This window comes from Pithys albifrons, chromosome 25, assembly GCF_047495875.1.
Source record: "Pithys albifrons albifrons isolate INPA30051 chromosome 25, PitAlb_v1, whole genome shotgun sequence".
NCBI classification, from domain to species: Eukaryota; Metazoa; Chordata; class Aves; order Passeriformes; family Thamnophilidae; genus Pithys; species Pithys albifrons.
In genome coordinates this window covers 3,666,224-3,688,296 of record NC_092482.1, presented here as the reverse complement: position 1 = coordinate 3,688,296, position 22,073 = coordinate 3,666,224, and the positions used below count along the sequence as shown (strand labels likewise).

The window sequence follows — 22,073 nt, the reverse complement described above, 5'->3', positions numbered from 1 at the left end:
CAGCCCTGGCAGAAGGACTTGTCCTTTGTCAAGGGGCCTCTCTGCCCCCATGGAGTCACCCTATGGGCTCATCCCAAGGTGCCACAGTGGTGCCCAGCTGCTCTGCCACCCCAGCAGGGTTCAAAAGTCCAGAGGTTTCCCTCTATGCCCCCAAAGGAAGCTCTCCCTCCATGGCAGGTGTTTGCTGTGTCCTTATGGAGTTCTTGTCCCACAAGGAGTGATGGGCTCAGCCAACCCAGGGCCTAAGCCCGACCCAGGCACAGTTCCCAGGGCTGAGGCCAGGCCCTGGGGGAAAAGGGATTTACTTGATTAAATAGAGAACAAAACAAAAAAAATAGAGAAAGGAACTATCAAGGCCACTGACATAGGTCTGGTTTTCATTTTGCAAGAACTTTTTGTTACTTGTCATCCATCAGCCTAACTCCTCAAGCCCGTAACACTTGGTGTGATGTGATTCCCCTCACAGCCAGCAGAAACACTCCGTTCCTCTGAACAACGAGGTTATGCCGGGAAGGGGGTCACTTCGGCAGGAAGCAGCTTGAGACGGACCTTGGCTGTGGCCCACGGGAGCTTTTTCCCTTCTTGCCTTGCCCCCGTGCCCCTCAGCGGGTGGCCGAGGTGCTGCCAGGAGGGTGTCCCGCGTGATGCCGGAGCCGGGAGGAGATGCCCATGAACCAGTCGAGCCCATGGACCAAGCCGGGATGGGACCCTGCAGGGATGGAACTGCCTCCCACCCACCCCGTCCAGCCCAGCCTTCCTCTTTTCTCTTTTTATCTCCTTTCCCTTGATTCTCCTCCATCTCCTTCCCTCCCTCCTGTCCCAGCCCCTTCCCCTTCTCTGCTGGCAGGCCCAGGAGCCGAAGGGACTTTGCCCCCCGAGGCACCGCTCGCCGCCCGCTCCTTCCCGCACGCCCCGGCGCCGGCGGAGGGAAAGCAGAATGCTCCGGTCTTATCTGCGAGGGGAGGCAGGCTCGGTGGGCAGGGTTTGCGCGAAGCCTGCTGGCTTATAAGCAGCCGGCAGCGGAGGCAAAGCTGTCTCGGAAGGCACCGAGCGGGGCCCCCCTCCGTGCAGCGCTCCCGCCGCGATGCCCCCGGCGCTGGGGCTGCTGCTCTGGCTCAGCCTGGCAGGTGCCCTCCGGCCCGAGCTCGAGCCCCCCGAGCAGGAGAAAAACGAGCAAGGGGCCGTCCTCTTCGCCGAAAAATACAACACCACGGCCGAGCTCGTCCTCTTCGACAGCGTCTCTGCCAGCTGGAATTACAACACCAACCTGACGGCCGAAAACGCCGCTCTGCAGGTGGGTGGCGGGACGGGGGGCGATGCCAGGGCGGGGGTGACCCCAGCGCCGGGGGCTGCGGGGGCTGGGGCAGGGTGGAGGTACTTGGTGTGCTTCCCTGCCTTCCCTGCGGGCTCCTGTCTCGGCACCTCAGGATGGCAAACCGGGGCTGGGACTTGTAGTCCAGAAATCACAGGGATTTGCCCCAGATTGGTTGTCGGAGAGGTTGTGCCCCAGGGTAAGAGCTCCGGTCCCGGAGCAGAGTCCAGGTTATTTTTAGAGGTGATTCCTTACTCCCAGCACCTCCCCCTTTTCTTTCCCCCTTTTCCAGACCAGGGCCAGGTGTCAAGTGTCCCTGTCCCCATCCCTGTCCCTGCCTGGTGTCACCACATCCCAGTGCTGGGGCTTTTAGTTTGGGGCAACTCCAGGAGCCCAGAGTGCACAAGCAACTGGGTGGCATCGTGACTGAGGCTGCCAGTCCTCGTCCCTGTGTCCCCAGCCCACAGGGATGGAGCCAGCTTTGGGAAAGCACTCCAGGCTACTGGGGATTAGACATCAGCCCAGCTACGTGTAGGCAGAGCCCCTGTGGGGACCAACTGTCCGTGCATCCCACAGGGATGTGCGTGTTCTCCCAGGGGTTTGTGTGTGTTTGGGCTGCTTTGGTGGGACAGGGAGCTGGAGGAACCCACGGGCCACTCTCACCTGGGTGGGCTACAGCACAGCCCAGGCCAGGGGATGGCAGTGCCCAGGCAGTCTGTGGAGGTTTTCCCACATCTGGCAGTCCCCAAGAGGCTGCTGGTGGCCCTGGCAAAGGGTCATGGACATGTCACTGTGTGTAGCTCAGGGATACACCTGAAACCCCTGTAGCTATAGGTGCAGCCCACATGTGCCCAAGGGACTCCAGTACCCCCCAGGGGCTGCCACACAGCCCTGGACCCACAGATCCTGTGGGGATGGGACCCTAACACCCCCCAGGGGCTGCCACACAGCCCTGAATCTGCAGATCCTGTGGGGATGGGACGCCAATATCTCCCAGGGGCTGCCACACAGCCCTGAACCCACAGATCCTGTGGGGATGGGACCCCAATACCCCCCCCCAGGGGCTGCCACACAGCCCTGAATCTGCAGATCCTGTGGGGATGGGACGCCAATATCTCCCAGGGGCTGCCACACAGCCCTGAACCCACAGATCCTGTGGGGATGGAACCCAAATACCCTCCAGGGGCTGCCACACAGCCCTGGACCCACAGATCCTGTGGGGATGGGACCCCAATACCCCCCCCAGGGGCTGCCACACAGCCCTGAATCTGCAGATCCTGTGGGGATGGGACGCCAGTATCTCCCAGGGGCTGCCACACAGCCCTGAACCCACAGATCCTGTGGGGATGGAACCCAAATACCCTCCAGGGGCTGCCACACAGCCCTGAAACCACAGATCCCGTTGGGAGGGGAGCACAGTGTGCCCTGTGCAGGAAGGAAACACGTCTTCCTGCGCAGGGGAAAAAGTCCTGCCAGGTCTGGGCACTGCCAACTTGGCAGGACACCCAAGAGGGCCCAAGTGCCCCTTTAGCCGTTTTTTTGGCAAACTGACGCGATGTCTGGGCAGGTGCCCAGGGCTGGCTGCAGATGTGGTGGGGCCAGGGACCTTGGGGCAGAGCAGGAGCATACCAGCCATGCTGAGCCCAAGGTTAGGGCCAGGAGAGCACCTTGCATGGGTTTTTCTCAAAGGGTGTTTCCAGACTGGCTTTCATCCTTTTCTGTGCTATTAAATGCAAGAGGATCATGTCCAGGAAGGAGCTCCCTGTGATGCCAAAGATCCTAAGCCAGCCCAGGCAGAGCAGGGAGGTCCAAACCCCTGAGATCAGCCCACGATGGGGCAGCAGGGAGGGGTGGGGTGGGGAGGCTTTGACTGCTAAGGGATTAACTGCTGGCCAGCAGGACCCCAGAGGCTGAATTTGGGCTATAACACAAGAGGGGCTGGGTGAGGCCAATATGACATGGGCAGTTCCAGGACCTGCCACAAAAGGTGGCCCTGGGACAAAGTGAGGTGGGGGGCAGAAGGCTGAAGGCAGGGACAGGAGTGGACAGAGGGATTCTGGACAGACAGAGGTACAATGTCCTGCAAGCTGGGGCTGTGGGGGTGGTGTTTGGGATTTGTGGGCTGCTCATGGCTGTGGAACTTCTTCAAGTGTCTGGGGCAGAGCAGTCCCAGCATCCTGGGCTGCATCCTGAGGCTTCACCAGGAGCAGGGAGGGACCAGGGTGGGACATTTGGGGGCTGCCACTGTCCAGGGGCCTCTGAGACCCACACAGGGGCACCCCCCTAGAGAGAGATCCCAGATGTGGAGGCAAAGGGCCAGGGCTGGTGGGCACAGCCACGGTGAGAGGGTCTAGGGCAGCACTGCTGGGCTCAACTCACTCCACCAGAGCTGTCAGGAAGGTTTAGGGCACGATTCACTTGACCAAACACAGGCACCTGCTCAAGGAGAAGACAAAACACAGCTGGACTCTGCTTCCTCCAGCTCCCCCAGCTCAGTGTGGGGTCTGGCAAGGGGTAGAGGTACCCCCTCCCAGTGGGATGATGTAAGAGCAGGGTGTCTGTGGGGCTGGCACGTGTTGAGGGATTGGGGCTGGTTGGTACCTGTAGGGATGCTGTGGGCACAGGGATGGCCAAGGGCAGGGTGGAAACTTCTGCTGGGCAGCCAGGGACACCTGGCACTTCTGGCATTCCCACCCCAGTGTCCCAGGGCTGTGTGGGTGTGACTGCCCTGGGCAGCTCCAGCCCTGCTGCTCCACAACTCCCTTCCCTCCCCTCTGCCAGCTCAGGGAATGTGAAGATTAAAATAAAACAAACCAGGCATGTTGGAGCCAGGCTAAAAATGCCACGAGTCACAGCTAATGAGCTCCATTAATCACACCAGGCTGGCACAGGGACACCAACCAGGAGCTCTGCACCAGCTCACTCCATCCTGTGCATTGCCCAGGTCGGGACACTCCCAAAAGATGAGATTCCCAAAGACACAGCTGACACTGGCCAGGCTGGGATGTGACCACCCCATCCCAAAATTGTGGCTGCAGCTCCAGCTGCCCAAATAACCCCTCACAGCTCGGGCAGCTCCCTGGTGGCCCAGGGCCCTGGGAAGGGAGGTCAGAGCGGGCACGTGGGTGACAGTGAGACCCAAAACTGAGGGCTGTGCAAGGGGAAACCCAGACAAGGCACTTACAGGGCACAGGGTGCAGACAGACAAGAGAGAAATGTGTAGAAACAGAGATGGACAGATGTAGCCAGGAGGCACAGGAGGGAGAAAGGCAAGTGGGGCACCTTTGCAGTTTTTCTTTGGGTTCCTGTAAGGGTGAGAAACCAGCAGGAATAGGACACCCTGCCCACATGGCTTGGACACCCAGTCCCAGCATTCCCAGCCCATCTGGGCCACAAGACCCCGGAGCTGCCTCCAAAAGACCCTCAAAGGCCACAGTAGTGGGTGTTCACCAGGAGCACCACGGGCAAGTGGCAGCTGCAGCTGCTGCTGTGTGGGCTGGAGGCTGATGCCTCTGCCTGTGGATGTCCTGGACTGGGGACAGCCCTGCCTGCCACCTCACATCCCATCCCCTCTGACCCCCGTGGCTCTGAACCCACCCCCCAAACCATCACCTGGGTGGTGGCATGTCCCAGGGCTGGTCCTGAGCCCCCATGTCCCCTCTCACCATGTAGGTCCAGGCATCGCTGGAGGAGCAGAACTTCACTGAGCTGTGGGGGAAGAAAGCCAAGGAGCTCTATGGGGACATCTGGAAAAACTTCAGTGACCCACAGCTGAAGAAAATCATCAGCTCCATCCAGACCCTGGGACCCTCCAACCTGCCCCTGGACCAGAGACAGCAGGTAGGAGAGGTGTCAGCAGAGCCCTGGGCATTGCTGGGTGCTGTGAAACCCTTAGGGGGATTTTTCCCAACATCCAGACTCTGCTGCTGACCTGCTGCATTTTGGAGGGTGTCCCAGGCCCTGCATAGGAAAGACAGTGCTGGAGGGGTGGATGGGGTGTTGTCTCCAGGGGATGTGGGGTGCCAGCCCTAACCTCATCTTGGAGCCATCCCAGTGGGAACTGGAGATTTCCTGCTTACACAGAGCAGTCCTGGGCGTCACCTGGAGCCCAGTCGGGCTGTGCCCATGGCCAGAGACAGCTGTCCCGACCCCTTGGGGCTCCCTGAGGATGCAGCCCCCCAAAAAGAAGGGCTACTGCAGCTACTCAGCTCCTGAGCCACCCATGAGACAAGGACTGCCTTGGTGACAGAGTTCTGTGGAAGGGACACCAGGACATCCCGAGCCTTCCCCATCACAGTCCGGAGCTTTCAGGGCAGTTTGCCTGAATTCTGATTTCCATGCATGAAAATATTGCCCAGGCTGGGGCTGGCAGACACTCACCTCTGCCCGAGTGTGGGGACCTTCCCCTCCATCCTGCCCCGTGGCTCCCTGACAGCCATTCCCACAGAAACCCTGGCAAAGCCCAGGGATACAATCCTTTCCGGAGAACTGTCGGCGCTGGTTCCTTCCCGGAAACCCATCCCTGCCTTCTCCCAGATAACAGACAGCATCATGTCTCCTCCCTGCCCATCAGGCATGTCTGGCCCATCCCTGGGCAGCTCCATCCCACCGTCCCCATCCCAGTCCCCTCCGCCCAGCCCAGCCGGAGCAGAGGGATGGGAGTGGAGAGAGGGACGGAGCAGAGGAATTTCCTTCCCTGGGAATGGGCTTCCCGGGCACGTTGCAGGAAACCTCCTGTTACTATTGTTTGCTGTTGTTGAAGTTCACAGAAATAAATCCCCCTCCTCCTCCTCCTCCTGCTTTTCTTCTCGTGTTCTTTTAAGATAAACAGGCTGACAAACAGCTTTGTAAACAGCCCCTCTCTGGAGCACCTCTGGGCAGGGTTTGCCTGTCCCAAAGAGCTTCTCTGCTCCCACCCTGCCATGGGTGCAGAACCCTGAGTGACAACACACTCATCTCACCAAAGAAGTGGTGTGTAAACACACCAGTCCTTCTCCATATCCCTCCTGACACACACTCTGGAGCTGGGAAGGTTGTAGATCCCTCCTGAAGGACCATTCCTGTCTGCTTCCAGCCCCAACACCTTTTGCTTTCCCACAGTACAACACCATCCTGAGCGACATGGACAAAATCTACTCCACGGCCAAAGTGTGCCAGCCCAACGGCACCTGCTGGGATCTGGAGCCAGGTATGGTCCCTGCCCCCTGATCCTGCAGAGTGCTGACCACCCCATGGCCATGCCATGGTCCCCACATTCTCACTGGGTCGGGATTGGCAGATCCCACCCATGTTCATCAGGATTGTCCCATGGTGTGGATGGTACTTGGGTCTGGTGTGGTGGTGGTGGCATCTCTGCAGAGCTACAGTGGGATGTGCCCCCACCTCCTGCTCCTTTCTCATGTCCTGTTGTCCCCTCTTTCCCAGACCTCTCAGACATCATGGCCACGTCCCGCAGCTACAAGAAGCTGCTCTATGCCTGGGAGGGTTGGCACAATGCTGCGGGCAACCCTCTGCGCCCCAAGTACGAGGAGTTCGTGAAGCTGAGCAACTTGGCCTATTTGGCAGATGGTACAGACCTGGTGGGGGATGCAGGGGGGGCTCAGGGACCAGGGGTGGGAACTGGGGCCGGGACAATGCCCTGCTGCTCTCCCACCCCATGTGCAGCCAGGCATCCAACTTCCACTTCCCCAGTGCCAGCACTGTGGGGAAGGGGAAAAAATCCTACTGATGATTCCTGGTCCCAACTTTTGAAGATGGGTGGTGGGAGAGAGGCTGGAGCCAGAGGTCATTACTGTGTCCCTGGCAGGATTTGAGGACACAGGCAGCTACTGGCGCTCCTGGTATGACTCAGACAACTTTGAGAATGACCTGGAGGAAATCTACAACCAGCTGGAGCCTCTCTACCTCAACCTGCACGCCTTCGTCCGGAGGAAGCTCTATGACCGCTATGGCCCCAAATACATCAACCTCAGGGGTCCCATCCCTGCTCACCTCCTGGGTAAGAGATGGGACCCACCCAGCCTGTGCCCAGGGGTGCTGGTGGGGTCAGAGGGGCAAACACAAGGCCACAATGGGACAGAGAGTTCCCAGTTATCACCGTGTTTCTCTTCTGATCTACCACCAGCTTTGCTCCAGCTGTTTTCTCTTCTCAGGGAACATGTGGGCTCAGCAGTGGAACAACATCTATGACCTGATGGTGCCCTACCCTGAGAAGCCCAACCTTGACGTCACGAGCACCATGGTGCAGAAGGTGATGTGCTGAAGGACTCACTGGGGGGACCAAGGGGAAAATCAGGGGTTGTTGCCCAAGGCTGGCCCATGACATTGACCCCATGGGAGTGGTTGACCTGCACAGGGGACAGCAGAATGTCATGTGCAAAGGGGAAGGGGCAAAGAAGTGACTCCACCCCCTCTGTGGGAGTGACCAAAGAGGCAGTGGGTGGGCAAAGAGGAAAGGCAGTGCAGTGGGACTGGTGCCAGTCCCTGGGCTGGGGGTTGCATCCACACCATGACAGAACTCCAGGCACTCCTGGGCCATCAGATCTGCTCCCTTCTCATGTCCCTGCTGGGCACCAGCACCACTGCCTGGTGCTTCTTAGGGGTGCTCACACCAATTCTGTGGCTGGGGCTCCCCATCACGGTGAGAGAGGTAGGACCTCGGTCCCTTGGAGGGACCCACCTTCTCCCCATGGTTCAGGGAGAGCAGCAGGGGCACTGCCCAGGGCACGGGCAGCCTTTTCCTCAGCCATAACCTGCTGCCTGCTGCCCACCAGGGCTGGAATGCCACCCACATGTTCCGGGTCTCAGAGGAGTTCTTCACCTCCCTGGGGCTGCTGGAGATGCCCCCTGAATTCTGGGAGAAGTCCATGCTGGAGAAGCCGACGGATGGGCGGGAGGTGGTGTGTCACGCCTCGGCCTGGGACTTCTACAACCGCAAGGATTTCAGGTCTGTGGGGGCATCAGCAACCCAGGGCTGTGCAGTAAGACCCTCCTCCATCCCTCTGGGTGGTCACATTTTTGGGTACCCAAAACTGTGCAGCCCAGTCTGACACCTTCTGACACAAGGTCTTGGGTGACCACACCACTCTGCCTTCCACTCTGTTGGGTGTTTTCCTTAATCCATGGGGTGCTGTCACCTGCTGTGGGACTGTGAGGGGTCCTTACCATGGAGAGGGTGCACAGACAGCAGTGGTCCCTCCCCCAGCTCAGGCAGGGCTGTTTTCACCCGGCAGGATCAAGCAGTGCACGTCGGTGACCATGGAGCAGCTGTTCACGGTGCACCACGAGATGGGCCACATCCAGTACTACCTGCAGTACAAGGACCAGCCCGTGTCCTTCCGCAGCGGGGCCAACCCCGGCTTCCACGAGGCCATCGGGGATGTCCTGTCCCTCTCTGTCTCCACCCCAAGCCACCTCCAGAAAATTGGTCTCCTCAGCAATGCCACTGAGGATGAAGGTACGGGTGGCCTGGAGGGTTCAGACACTGCCTGTGGCACTAGGGAGAGTTTGGGACATGCCAGGGTGGGCTGCAGTCAGGGAACACAGCCCAGAGCAGGCACAACCACTTCTTGTCTCCATGGGTCTATGCACAACCACTTCTTGTCTCCATAGGTCCTTGTAGGACCTATTTTATCTCCATGAGTTCATGTAGGACATATTTTGTCTCCATGGGTCCATGTACAACCCTTTTTTAACTCCATGGGTCCTTCTAGGACCTATTCTGTCTCCATGGGTCTTTCTAGGACCTATTTTATCTCCATGGGTCCACACACAACCTCTTCTTGTCTCCATGGGCCCACGTAGGACTTATTTTGTCTCCATGGATCTGTGCACAGCCCCTTCCTGTCTCCACAGGTCTTTGTAGAAAACCCTTCTTGGCTCCCTCCCCTTCATCCCTGAGGGCAGGGGGGATGCTCTTCAGAGCTTGTCTGTGCCTTTCCCTTCTCTGTCAAAGTCCCCAGACCTGAAAACAACATCTTTGTGCTTGATTGGCTTTGACCTTTCCAACATTCCTCCCTCCCTCCCTCACCCAGAAACCTCCAGGAGCTCCCGGTGCGGCTCTGTGGAGGTGGCAGTGGGCACTTCCATGCACAGTGACAGGGACAGGGGGTGGGTGATGTGTCCTCCTGCCAGTCAGGGCAGGACTTGTCCCTGCAGGGCCCTGCCCGCCTTGGCAGGAGCCTGTCCCCCTCCCGACACCTCTGAGCCGCCACGCCGGAGCAGACGGCGGCAGAGGAACGCGGGCACTGGCAGAGCTGCCCCAGGCAGCAGCTTGGCAGAGGAGGGACGGCCCTGGGATCCTCCTGCCATGTCATTAAATACATTTTATGATGAGAAACACATCACAGTGGCCAAGAGAGTTGGGCAGAGCTGTGCAAACACCTCAGAGCAGATGGTCCCTGCCTCGAGCCATCGCTGCCTGCCCAGCCAGCCCTTGGCAGCCAGGCCACCATAGTGATAGCAGCCAACAGCCCCTCAGGGCAGCACTGCCAACCCCTCTCCAGCCCCACAGCTTCAGCTAGGTCTCCAGCAGGTCCTTCTACAACCTTCCTTCCCTGGGTTTTCTCAAAGGAAAAAGCAGTTGTCACCACCCCTGTGCTCCCTATGGCTAAGGTTGGACTCAGTCCTTATGGGTCCTTTCCAACTCAGCATATTCTGTGAGTCTGTGACTGTCCTAGAGTTGACTCAGGTTTTGGGTCTAAACCATCAGAGCCTTTGCAGAGGTGGGACAGCCCTACAGATCAAACCCTTTAAAGCTCCTCACCCTGAGGCCCCAGGGTGAAGGTGTGAAGAGTTACCCTCACCAAACATCTCACAGGGGTGAGGGGACACCACACTTGTCACTATTATTGTCCTCACTCAGTAAAAAGGCACATGTTGCCCCAGGTAGGAGCTGGGTCTACAGAAACTTCCTGTGTCCTACACAACCTTCTCTAGGAACAATGTTATATGTTGAAATGCTGTCCCCATTTCTCACCCAGCTTTGCTCACCTTCTTGCCCACAATAAATCTGGTGGGTGTGGCACTGTCTATCCAGACTCCTTCCCAACCTGGTTCAGGCTCTGTTTTTCCACAGAAAGCAACATTAACTACCTGCTGAAGATGGCCCTGGAGAAGATTGCCTTCCTGCCCTTTGGCTACCTCATCGACCAGTGGCGCTGGAACGTGTTCAGAGGCCACACACCCCCGAGCCGCTACAACTACGACTGGTGGTACCTGAGGTAGAGGAGTCCCCGAGGGGGGGTGGGGGGTGGGAGCTGGGGGTGTGCAAGGAAGGCAGGCAGGAAAGAGGAAAGGGAGGGGAAAAGGAAAAAGTAGCCATGGAGATGGCTGGAGAACAATGGATAGGTGGGTGGGACAGATGGGTGGATGGAGGGAGGGAGAGAGGAAGGGATGAATGGAGGGATGGATGGATGGATGGATGGATGGATGGATGGATGGATGGATGGATGGATGGATGGACAGAAATACATGAAATCACACTCTAATTGTCCACATTTCTTCAGCACCGTGCCATCCATTCCCATTCCCTTGATTCTTCTGACCCCTTATTATTTCCATGCTCATGCTGCTGTTCTCTGTTGTCTACAGAACCAAATACCAGGGTATCTGTGCTCCAGTTCCAAGGAATGAAAGCAATTTTGACCCTGGAGCAAAGTACCACATCCCTGGGAACACACCTTACATCAGGTAGAAGATGTGTTGGCAAAGGGACCAGGTTTTGGGGCACAGAGGGTGTGGGCTCAGCTCTGTGGGCAAGGACTGGGATGTGCTGCTCCTGCTCCAGACATGGAGATCACCCAGTGCTTGAGACCACAAATGGTGGTGTTGAGCTCTGGGACTTGCCTGCTTCCCTTTGTCGCCATTTCTGACCTTCATGGGCTTCCTTGGCAGGTACTTTGTGAGCTTCATCCTCCAGTTCCAGTTTCACCAGGCACTGTGCAAGGCTGCCAACCACAGCGGTCCCCTGCACACCTGTGACATCTACCAGTCCAGAGAGGCTGGAGACAAACTCAGGTGGGGGCAGAGGAGGGTTGGGACAATCACCATGGGCTGATGTGTGTGCATGGAAGCTGATGGTGTGCAAAGGAAGGCAAGAAGAAAGAAAGGAAGGAAAAGTGGCTGAGGAGATGGCTGGAGAAATAGCTTTGCAGATGGATGGATGGATGGATGGATGGATGGATGGATGGATGGATGGATGGATGGATGGATTGGTGGATGGATGGGTGGGTGGATGGATGGATGGATGGGTGGATGGATGGATGGATGGATGGATGGATGGATGGATGGATGGATGGATGGATGGATGGATGGATTGGTGGATGGATGGGTGGGTGGATGGATGGATGGATGGGTGGATGGATGGATGGATGGATGGATGGATGGATGGATGGATGGATGGATGGATGGATGGAAATACATGGAAGCACCCCCACTCATGGTGGGGTGAGTGGTCCTCACCAGAATACTACTGATTGTCCCTGCTGTGAGCTCCCACCCAGACAAGAGTTCACTGGAGCACATTTGGTTCCTGCTGACTCCCTGGGTGTTACATGCATGAGTATGTGATGGGGAGTCTTCAGTCCTCACATGCAGGACAAGTGGTGGCTCCAAAGGCAGTTCCTACCTTCATATGCCACTCAGGAATAGCATCTTCCACTCTGGTGATGCTGAGATACCATCAGTGCTTCTCTCCCATCCATCCCTGGTCTCACATTGGCTCTTGCTGTCCCACTCCTCTGCAGGGCAGTGTTGAAAGCTGGATCTTCCAATTCATGGCAGGAAGTTCTGTTCAACCTCACTGGCACGAATAAGATGGATGCTGGGCCCCTCCTGGAGTACTTCAGCCCTGTCACCAAGTGGCTTCAGGAGCAGAACAACAAGACCAATGAGGTGCTGGGCTGGCCTGAGTTTGACTGGCGTCCCCCTGTCCCTGAAGGCTACCCTGAAGGCATTGGTAAGGCTGCAGCTCCATGCCAGGTCTGGAAGGAAGATGTCCCCAGGGGATATCACCAATCCTGGGGCAGGACAATGCTGAGGGACATCTCTGCAGTGGGTAGAGTGGTCCTCATGCCAGGAAAGAGAAATAACCAGCTCCACTGGAGTCCCAGGGGGTGTTGCTTCCCACAAAGCATTTGACATACCATTGTACGAGGCCATGGTCCTGCTGCTGTAGTAATGCCATCAGTCATGGTGAGACAGGGCATCTCCTCTCAGCTGTATCCCTTCTGCTCATGTGGGAGGGTCTAGGGCATGTAGCTTGTTCTGTTACCCCATTCTCTGTCCAGTGGGTCACCCCAGCAGTGCCCATCTGACACCATTTCTTGGCACATCCTTCTCCCAAGTTGTGGCATCCAACCTGCAGTTCTGGGCAAAGCTCAACCACAGTTTCCCCATGGGATAGTGCCCTTGCAAAGGGATGTGTCTTCTTCTGACCTCCCCTCCCTCCTCTCCCACTTCTGTCCTCCTCTAGACAAAATAGCAGACGAAGCACAAGCCAAAGAGTTCCTGGCTGAGTACAACAGCACGGCCGAGGCAGTGTGGAACGCCTACACTGAGGCCTCCTGGTCCTACAACACCAACATCACTGACCACAACAAGGAAGTCATGGTATGGGAACAACCCCGGGGCTGTGCTGGGACAGCCACTAGCCCGGGCAGGCAGCTGGTGCCCAGGGCACGTTTCAGAGGAGCTCTGAAAACCAGGGCATCCTCCATCCCTCGTCAGGGGGTAACATTCTCACCCAAGAGATTCCTTTTCCATGAAAAACCTCATCATTCCCTGAGGCACCCACAGAGGCAGCCATGGGGAGGGTGTCAGAGATGCCAGGTGGTGTTTCTAGTGATGGCCTGTGTCTTGGGGATCTCAAAGTAATTCCTCTCTGCCCTCGTAGCTGGAGAAGAACTTGGCCATGTCCAAGCACACCCTGGAGTATGGCATGAAGGCCAGGCAGTTCGACACCTCCGACTTCCAGGACGAGAGTGTCATCCGCATCCTCAAGAAGCTGAGCATCATCGAGAGGGCAGCGCTGCCCGAGGATGAGCTGAGGGAGGTGAGCAGCAAGGGCACAGAGCAGGGTTGGTGTCACTTGCCACCACCCTGTGTGAAGCCACAGGCTTCTCCTGAAATTTAGGAAGTGCCACTGGGCAGCCACTCCATGCCTTTGAAAGAAATGATAGCTTGGTACCTTCTACACATAGTCAAGATACTCATCTCCAGGTTTTCCCACCCAAAGTTGCCTTTCCCAGGCTGCAGTGTGGCCTGGGTGTTTGGGTGACAGTGGCACATTGTTGGCCCCAGGCCCTCTTGTTGCCTCCATTTGGGGTCACACTTGGCCTTGGGAGGGACCAGAGGAAAACACCAGGGAACATCCCAAAGGGCTGTTCCATTCCCCTGTGTCAGGAACAAGGATAACCCACTTACATGACCTGATTTCCCTTGCAGTATAACACCCTCCTCTCAGATATGGAGACCACATACAGCGTGGCCAAGGTCTGCAAAGATGACAAAACCTGTCTCCCACTGGATCCTGGTAAGATCTGGCAGAGTGTCCTTGGAAGCACCTGAGCAGGCCCAGAAAGGAGAGATCTTTTAATGAGTGCACAAAGAAAGGCCATGAGGGGTCCTTCCACCTTCTCTGTGATGGCCCCTGAGCAGCATGCTGGCTGTGCCAGTTCAGCCCAGCCAAGAGCATCACTTTGGCTTCATTGCTGTCTCTTCAGACCTCACAGACACCATGGCCAAGTCTCGGGACTACGAGGAGCTCCTCTTTGCCTGGAAGGGCTGGCGAGACGCTTCTGGGAAGAAGATGAGGAACAACTACAAGCGATACGTGGAACTGAGCAACAAGGCAGCCATGCTCAATGGTCAGTGCCCTGCTCCCTGATAGCCCACCATGGTCCTAATCCTCTGTGAGCTCATCCAACTGGGGGTCAAAATCTGCAGGGTGTGGAGGCCCCACTAACTGCCCTGAGATCCACTGACCCACAGATAAGGAGGGACTGGCGGGGTCTGTACAGCAAGACAGGCTCTTGCCCAAGGAAGCAGAGTCTGACAGTGGCTGCTCTTGCCCTGCCAGGTTACACGGACAACGGGGCCTACTGGAGATCCCTGTATGAGACACCCACCTTCGAGGAAGATCTGGAGAGGCTGTACCTGCAGCTGCAGCCCCTGTACCTCAACCTGCACGCCTACGTACGCCGAGCCCTCTACAGAAAGTACGGTGCAGAGCACATCAACCTGAAGGGACCCATCCCTGCTCACCTGCTGGGTAAGGCTGAGCTGTGCCTCCCACCAGGAATGGGTGGCTCTGGATCGTGCCAAGAGCTCAGGCTGGTGTCTCTTCAGCTCTGGTTGAAGGGTCAAGACCCCATGAAATGGGTCTGCAGAGGACAGGCTGCCCCAGGGAAAGGCAGCAGGTTCAGCTGCACGGGTGGGCTCCTGCCTGCAACACCCTTGTGCAGGCAGGGCAGGGACCAGGCAGGGCAGGACGAGGCAGGGCAGGGATCAGGCAGGGTGATCCACCTGTGCAGGAGGAGTGAGTAACTGGTTCCTTTTGCTCCCCTCTCCCTGTCTCCCCCCTTCCCTGTGTCGTCCTCCTGCACTTCCCAGGCAACATGTGGGCTCAGTCATGGTCCAACATTTTCGACCTGGTGATACCTTTCCCTGATGCCACCAAGGTGGATGCCACCCCAGCTATGAAAAAACAGGTCAGTGCTTTTCCAGACTGCTCTTGGGGAAGCCTCTTGAGACCCAGCACCCTTTGGCTGTTGCCACATGCCCTGGTGCTGCCAAAAAAATCCACACCTCATCTGTCTTCTGTCCCCACCTGGACATACCAAGGGCTGGATCCAGCTCTAGATGAACCCCAAAGATCCCCCTGCCCAGAACAACAAGGCTATTCCTGGAATCCCATCCTTCCCACAGCCCCTGGCACCCCATCAGGCCCCCCAGCCCTCTCAGGTCTCTGCTCTGTCCCCAGGGCTGGACACCCAAGAAGATGTTTGAAGAGTCGGACCGTTTCTTCACCTCACTGGGCCTCATCCCCATGCCCCAGGAGTTCTGGGACAAGTCCATGATTGAGAAGCCATCAGACGGGAGGGAGGTGGTGTGTCACGCCTCAGCCTGGGACTTCTACAACCGCAAGGACTTCAGGTGCCCATGGGGAGCAGGTGGTGGCCACAACTGATGTGGTGCTGGGGCAGAAACAGCATCTTTGTAGAACAAGGGCACGTGGGTTGATGCCACCACTGTGGCTTGCCCTGTGGCTGTGGTACCCCCACTATGGCACTGCCACTGGTACCCAAGGTGCTGGCACTGCTGGCAGGTGCCACCATGGTGGATGGAGGGCAATGGTGACTTCCCTACCTTGCCCTGGAGAATGGAAAAGCCAATGAACATGAACAGGGAAAGGGCAGAGTCAGCAGGAGATGCAGGAGAAGAGAGAAACCACTCCCATGGAGAAGGACCACCCCAGCCTGGCGTCAGATGTGGGGTGGGAGCACACAGAAAGGGAGGGCAAAGGGACAAACATCTCAGGGGGATGTGATGGTTCCCAGAGGTTTTAACACTCCCTTGTCCCCCAACCCCCATGTCCTGTCCCAGGATCAAGCAGTGCACGGTGGTGAACATGGATGACCTGATCACGGTGCACCACGAGATGGGCCACGTGCAGTACTTCCTGCAGTACAAGGACCAGCCCGTGTCCTTCCGTGACGGGGCCAACCCCGGCTTCCATGAGGCCGTGGGGGACGTCATGGCCCTGTCTGTGTCCACCCCCAAACACCTGCACAGCATCAACCTGCTGGATGAAGTCATGGAAAATGAAGGTGAGCTGGGAGGGGAGCACCCCACAGCAGATGTGGGAGTGCTGATGGAAACAGCTGGAAATGCAGGGTGGAAGGGGTCAGGGGAGGCTTTACATGCATGGAGGGGACAGGATGTGTTGGGGACACCCTGCTCTGGGGCAGAATGACCCATCCAGGGTGGAGGGGTGGGTGCAGCACTGCCTTGTTCACACCTCCATGCCCTGGGCAGAGAGTGACATCAACTACCTGATGAGCATCGCCCTGGACAAAATCGCCTTCCTGCCCTTCGGGTACCTCATGGACCAGTGGCGCTGGAAGGTGTTTGATGGGCGGATCAAGGAGGATGAGTACAACAAGGAGTGGTGGAACCTCAGGTATGACTGAATTCAGATCAGCTCTCTGGGGCAAGGCCTTGGCCATCGCCCCACTGGGTGTTTTCTCCCTGTGGTCCAGTTGTTTGCGAGGGCACACGATGGGATACACAGCCCCTCACACTGTCCTCACCCCCCACAGTGTCCCCTCCCATTTCCCCCACCTTCTTCTCCCCATGCTGGGCTAACTCTCCCTCTCTGGTCCAGGATCAAGTACCAGGGCTTGTGCCCCCCAGCACTGAGGTCTGAAGATGACTTTGACCCCGGGGCAAAGTTTCACATCCCTGCCAATGTCCCCTACATCAGGTAAGCAAGCAGGGCTGGGGCACGAGGGGTACCACTTGGACACAGAGTCCCCAGTCCAGGTGCCAGTGGTGGCACCTTTTTTCATGGCTGGTGGGATACCCGGTAACATCATCCTGAGGGTGCTGGGCAGCTCCAGGGACTCTGACAGAGGTTCTGAGGAGAAGGCTGGATTTGGGGGGAATGTCCTCCTATCTGAGGAAGACAGGCCCATCCACACAGGCAAACATAAAACACACATTATGGGAGACATGGTCTCAGCAGGTTGGGCTGAGTGCAGCTCCAAAGGCAGTGATGCTGCTCCAGACTGGGAGGGTGCAACCAGAGAATGAGGTGGGGCCACATCCTCCCTTGCACAGCCACTGGCAGGGTCCATCCCCACCTCCTCACCCCTCTCCACCAGGTACTTTGTCAGCTTCGTGATCCAGTTCCAGTTCCACCAGGCTCTCTGTGCCGCCGCCGGGCACACGGGGCCCCTGCACACCTGTGACATCTACCAGTCCAAGGAGGCTGGGAGGATCCTGGGGTAGGTGTGTGGGCAGGGCAGAGCCAAGATATTGTTGTCCTCAAATACTTTAAATCTAGCCCAAAAAGACAGGAGGCAAAGCAGCTCCTGGTCGTCCCTTCCCTCCCTGTCCAAGCATGGGATGCTCCAGCCCCTGGGATGTGGGCAGGGGGCACCTGGGGTGGGGGCACCCTTGGGCTGGGTGCTGGGGCTGTGATTGCAAAAGCAGCCACTAGATGGTAGCTGGGCCCCTGGCAGGTGGAAGGCTCCCTCCCTCCTCCTCCTCCTCCTCCTCCTCCCCCTCCTCCCAGCCCCCAGTTCCTTGGGGAAAACAACCCCCTTGCTTCAAGAGAAGCACCTGCAAAATTAACCCTTTCAGCCAGGAACTGCTCTGCATCAGACTGGATTCACTGGAGGGCTTTCACCCCTGCAAGCCCCCCTTCCCCAAGAGTTAAACCTCCTTCCCTGTGCTCTGGGCTGGCAGCCCTGTGGTCCTGGGCATTCAGGCTGGACCCAGGGCTGCTGATACCAAGAGCCCCAAGGGACAGGGAAGGGCTGGCGGCCAGGAGGGTGATGGAGAACCCACTGGAGCTGATTTCTCCTGCCACAGGGATGCCCTGAAGCTGGGTTTCAGCAAGCCATGGCCAGAGGCCATGCAGCTCATCACGGGGCAGCCCAACATGTCAGCAGAGGCCCTGATGAGCTACTTTGAGCCACTCAGGACATGGCTGGAGAAGGAGAACAAGAAGAACGGGGAGGTCCTGGGCTGGCCTGAGTACAGCTGGACTCCTTACTCAGGTATGCAGGGCTCAGCCAAGCACAGCAGGTCCATGATGGGGCCGAGCTCAGCCCTCAGCAGGGCCAGGATGAGATGGAGCTGTCTTGGTGAGCTTTGGCCACCCCAAAAACCATAGGGTGTTTGGATGCTTCTCCTTGATTTCTCATGGAGCTGAGTCTAAAGGGCATCCAAGAGACCAGCAATGGAGAGATGGTGACCCAACATACCACAGCCCAGAACCACCACACCAACTATGTGTCTCATTTCTCCCTTTTCCAGCCACTTCAACTCAGGATAGCTCCGACAAAACTGATTTCCTGGGAATGTCCCTGACTGAAAGTCAAGCCACGGCAGGTGGCTGGGTCCTGCTCGCCCTGGCACTCATCTTCCTGATCACCACCATCTTCTTTGGCGTCAAGTTCTTCTTGTCCAGGAAAAAGGCCTTCAAATCCAGCTCAGAAATGGAACTGAAATAAGGCAGCCATTGGCAGGGCAGCAGAGACAGGGTGCAAGCACGGGCACTTGGCCAGGCTGGCAGCCATGCCATGGGCACACTTGCCAACAAAGCCATGGGTTTCCACAGCCCAGGACTCCTCTCTCCTATCAGGTCAGACATTTCTTTCCACTATGCAAGAGCCAAAGCAGAGAAGAGCTATTTATTTGTCAATGTCTGCATCAGGGGAAAGAGAAATTCCGGCGCCGGCAGGCACGGAGCCGTCACGAGCTGCCCCTGTGCCCAGGGCTGCAGCTGGTCCAGCCTGGTCACCCACCAGCCAGCTGTGACCTGTGGGCAAAGCCACGGAGACTTGAGTGACAGAGGACAGTTTGGGGAGCGACAGAGCACATTCTCCCCCAGGTTTGCCTCTGCCAGGCTGCTCAGTTGCATGGATGAAAAATAAACCCGTGTCTTGGCACCCTCCGAGCAGCTGCTCAGCTCCTTCTTGCAGGTGGGCTGGGACCTCAGTGGGACAGGGCTCTGGAGCTGCCACTCCAACCCGGGGCAAACACAAATCTCTGGGCACCAGCCTGACTTTGAGGTGACACACCTGCAGTTCCCAGCTTCCCCCATCCCCAGCAGGAAAGCTCAGCACCCCCTTGCAGCATCTCCAGCCTCCCCTGGATTGTGGCTCCCATCACGGCTGACAGCCCGTGGGTTCCCTGTGAAGCACGTGCCGAAGGGAGGGGCTGGATCAGGAACAGGAATCCCCAAAGTCCAGGCATGAACTGTTCAAAGGGTTGGGGGGGATTCAGCAAGCCCGAGCTGGGACGGGGCTGGAGCTCACGAGTGCTGTGGCTCCAGCACTCGATGACACCCATTTACGTAAGAGCCAGGGAAGGGGTCCAAGGTCAGCGATCGCCTCCCGCCCTCCAGCTCCTGATTATCTCGGGATCAGCCGAGCTCGAGGCCCCCCCTTCAGCTCCCCCTCCCGGCCCGACTTTCTTCTGCTTCTGTAAATAAAACTTCGTATTTGTTCTGCAGTGATTAGGTGCAAAACTAATCCCAGGCTGGGGATTATTGCAGCCTTAAAGAGCTGCGATCTGCTGCAGCCCGGAGCGGCAGGGGAAATGAGGGGATCTGGGATGATGCCCGCACCCCCCTCCCATGCCATGCCACGGCCCCTGCCCTCGGTCGTGCCTTACACTGCGAGCAGGAGGCCTGGCAGCGACTGTGGCACCTGGCAGAGGAGCAGCACGCAGGTGTCTGCCCGCCCACGCTCCGGGCACTGTTTGCTTTGCATGCTCCTCCGGGCAGAGGATGCCCACGGGGAGGTGCCACCCTGAGCAGCAGCAGCCCCAGACGCCGCCACTCACCCCGTGTCCTTCCCACAGCCACATCCTGCGGTGTCTGCTTTATATCCCGGCACACCAGGCGCTGTCCTGCCCCCCTTCCTGCCAGGGCGATGCTCACGGGGCACAGACCTGGCACGGTGAGAGCTGGGGTGGGAGCCAAGTGTATTTTGAGCCTGGGAACGCAGCCTGGTGCAGGTGTGCTCCATCCAGCTCAGCTCCTCGCCGGGAATTTGGAGCTCCCTGGCTCCTCTCTGCCCCATCAGTGGAGGAAAGGAGGTCTCCGAGATCATCAAGATCCTGCAAGTTTCATGAAAATTGCTTTCTGGAGGAGAGGATTGGGGAAAAAATAGAAAAGAGTCACACTGAGCACTGTCACTCAAGGATTGCAGCACAGGCTGAGCCCTGGTTAGACATCAGAGAATCCACACAGAAGCTGAGTCTGCCTGGCAGTGGGCACTGGGGACAGCTACAGGGATGAGTGATGGCTGCACTGGGCTGTGCCCCCTGCTCAGGGGCAGACACACAACCCAGGCCCACCATCCCTGCAGAAGACAGAGGTAGACACCAGGTTACCTTCAGTGGAGGTCCAAGGTCCGTGCAGCAGGTGGGATTGGCCACCAGCCAGCCCTCAACAGGGTTCCAAGGTCCACACAGCAGATGGGACGGAGTTGGACACCAGGTTACCTCCAACACAGGTCCAAAGTCCAACCAGGAGATGGGGCTGGACACAAAGTTCAGCCTAAGGGAAGGCTGAAGGTCCCACCTTGAGCTCTACTGGAGCTGCTGGACTGGGTTAGGGGGTGTGGGTGAAGCTTTTGAGGGCAGTGAGGGCTGGTTGGTGCCCCGAGGGCTCTGCCAAGCCGGCAGCAATGTTTTACAAGATACCTTTAAACCGAGGATGATTTCCCTTCCCCACTGTGATAACATCTGGAGAGATTTTGCTGCCTTCTGGCTCCTGCATCATGCTTGCTGCTGAAATTAGGAGGCTCAGCAAAATCACTCCCTAAGGAGAAAAAAAGAAACGTAAAGGCAGAAAAAAGGAAGAGATTCCCCCTCGATTCACAGAACTCCCAAAGGGGAGCTCAGGAAGCAGCGGATGCTCAGGTTTGGGGGGGCTGCTCTGCACCCCCTGCCTGTGCATGAAGCTCCCAGAGAGGAGATTTGCTTTAAAATCCCATGAATTCAAAGCAAGAAACACTCTGGGTTCCCTTCACCAGCTCAGCCATCCTTTGAGCACCACACAAACCCATTTACCACTTTTTTAGGTTCATCCCCCACTGCAGGGAGGTGGCTGGGGGGTTCCCACAGCCCGTGGCCCCTCGGTGCTGGCAGTGCCTGGCCCAGCCGGGTCTATTCTTAGCCGGCGGGTGGCCGGGCAGGAGCAGACAGGGTGCGCAGGGCCGCGTGCCTCACATTCCCCTTCCCCAGGGACAAGGAGCGCCTGGAAATATGCAGCCACAGCCTGGCAGCAGCTGGGGGCCATCAGCGGGGGCCACCCGGGCGGGGCAGAGCGGGGAGGTGGCGCTGGGTACGTCCCAGGGGACAGCAGAAGTGTGGCAGGGCTGTGGTGAGCTGCGGTAGGGACTGGGGGATGCCTCATCCCTGTAGATCGTGGCTTCAGTCCCCGCAAGCCCTGGCTGGCACCGTCCTTCCCTCCTCACTGCTCCAGCAGGGCTGAGAGGGGGACAGGTCAAATCGGGGGGCAGTGGCAAGTGGGAAACCCCATATTGCCCCCTCTAGCAAGTTCAGGGTCCCCCCAGCCCCGTGGCTTAGCTAGAATTCCCTATCAAGGTGGGCAGGGTCACATCCAGCTCAAATGACACCCCCACCCTCCCGATGTCCATCCTTGATGGAGGATTGGGGGGTGCCACCCATGCCTGTGAACACTTTCCACCAGCACCCAGCTGGGTCCCACCCTCACCTGGGGTGTGAGCTGGGCTGACCCCCCTCCCAGCCCTGCAGAGCCCCCTCCCTGCATGGACAGCATCCCTCCATCCCACTTCCTTGGGAGTCTCAGTAGCAGGACCCCAAAACAGGCTCTGCCCATGTCCCAGCGCCGGTGGGGACTGTCCCACCCCTCGGGGCTCCTCCCTGAGCTGCCACTGTCTCACCGAGGCCTCACAGGTGACAGGGAGAGAATGGCCCCAGACTGAAAGTGCTGGGAGAACGTGGCCATGCCCTTGGCACTCAATCCCTGTCCCCCTTG

At 58.0% G+C, this 22,073-nt stretch overlaps 1 protein-coding gene across 1 annotated transcript; it reads left to right on the top strand.

Annotated features, from left to right (window-relative positions):
• The first annotated feature begins 879 nt into the window (after positions 1-879).
• Positions 880-19,040, top strand: ACE (angiotensin I converting enzyme). Its single transcript, XM_071577245.1, has 25 exons — positions 880-1,294; positions 4,985-5,152; positions 6,413-6,500; positions 6,737-6,880; positions 7,119-7,310; positions 7,465-7,562; positions 8,086-8,258; positions 8,545-8,768; positions 10,389-10,533; positions 10,904-11,002; positions 11,207-11,329; positions 12,058-12,269; positions 12,786-12,922; positions 13,206-13,364; positions 13,757-13,844; positions 14,035-14,178; positions 14,391-14,582; positions 14,924-15,021; positions 15,294-15,466; positions 15,917-16,140; positions 16,349-16,493; positions 16,698-16,796; positions 17,197-17,319; positions 17,909-18,096; positions 18,356-19,040. The coding sequence occupies exons 1-25, from the start codon at positions 1,085-1,087 to the stop codon at positions 18,550-18,552; spliced, it is 3,843 nt and encodes a 1,280-aa protein (XP_071433346.1). The 5' UTR covers positions 880-1,084; the 3' UTR covers positions 18,553-19,040.
• The last annotated feature ends 3,033 nt before the right edge of the window (positions 19,041-22,073 follow it).

Coding starts and splice junctions, on each gene's coding strand:
- ACE (XM_071577245.1), top strand. CDS start 1,085: ATGCCCCCGGCGCTGGGGCTGCTGCTCTGGCTCAGCCTGGCAGGTGCC. Junction 11,003..11,206: donor GGGAACACACCTTACATCAG/GTAGAAGATGTG, acceptor CTTCCTTGGCAG/GTACTTTGTGAGCTTCATCC. Junction 16,141..16,348: donor TGAAGTCATGGAAAATGAAG/GTGAGCTGGGAG, acceptor TGCCCTGGGCAG/AGAGTGACATCAACTACCTG.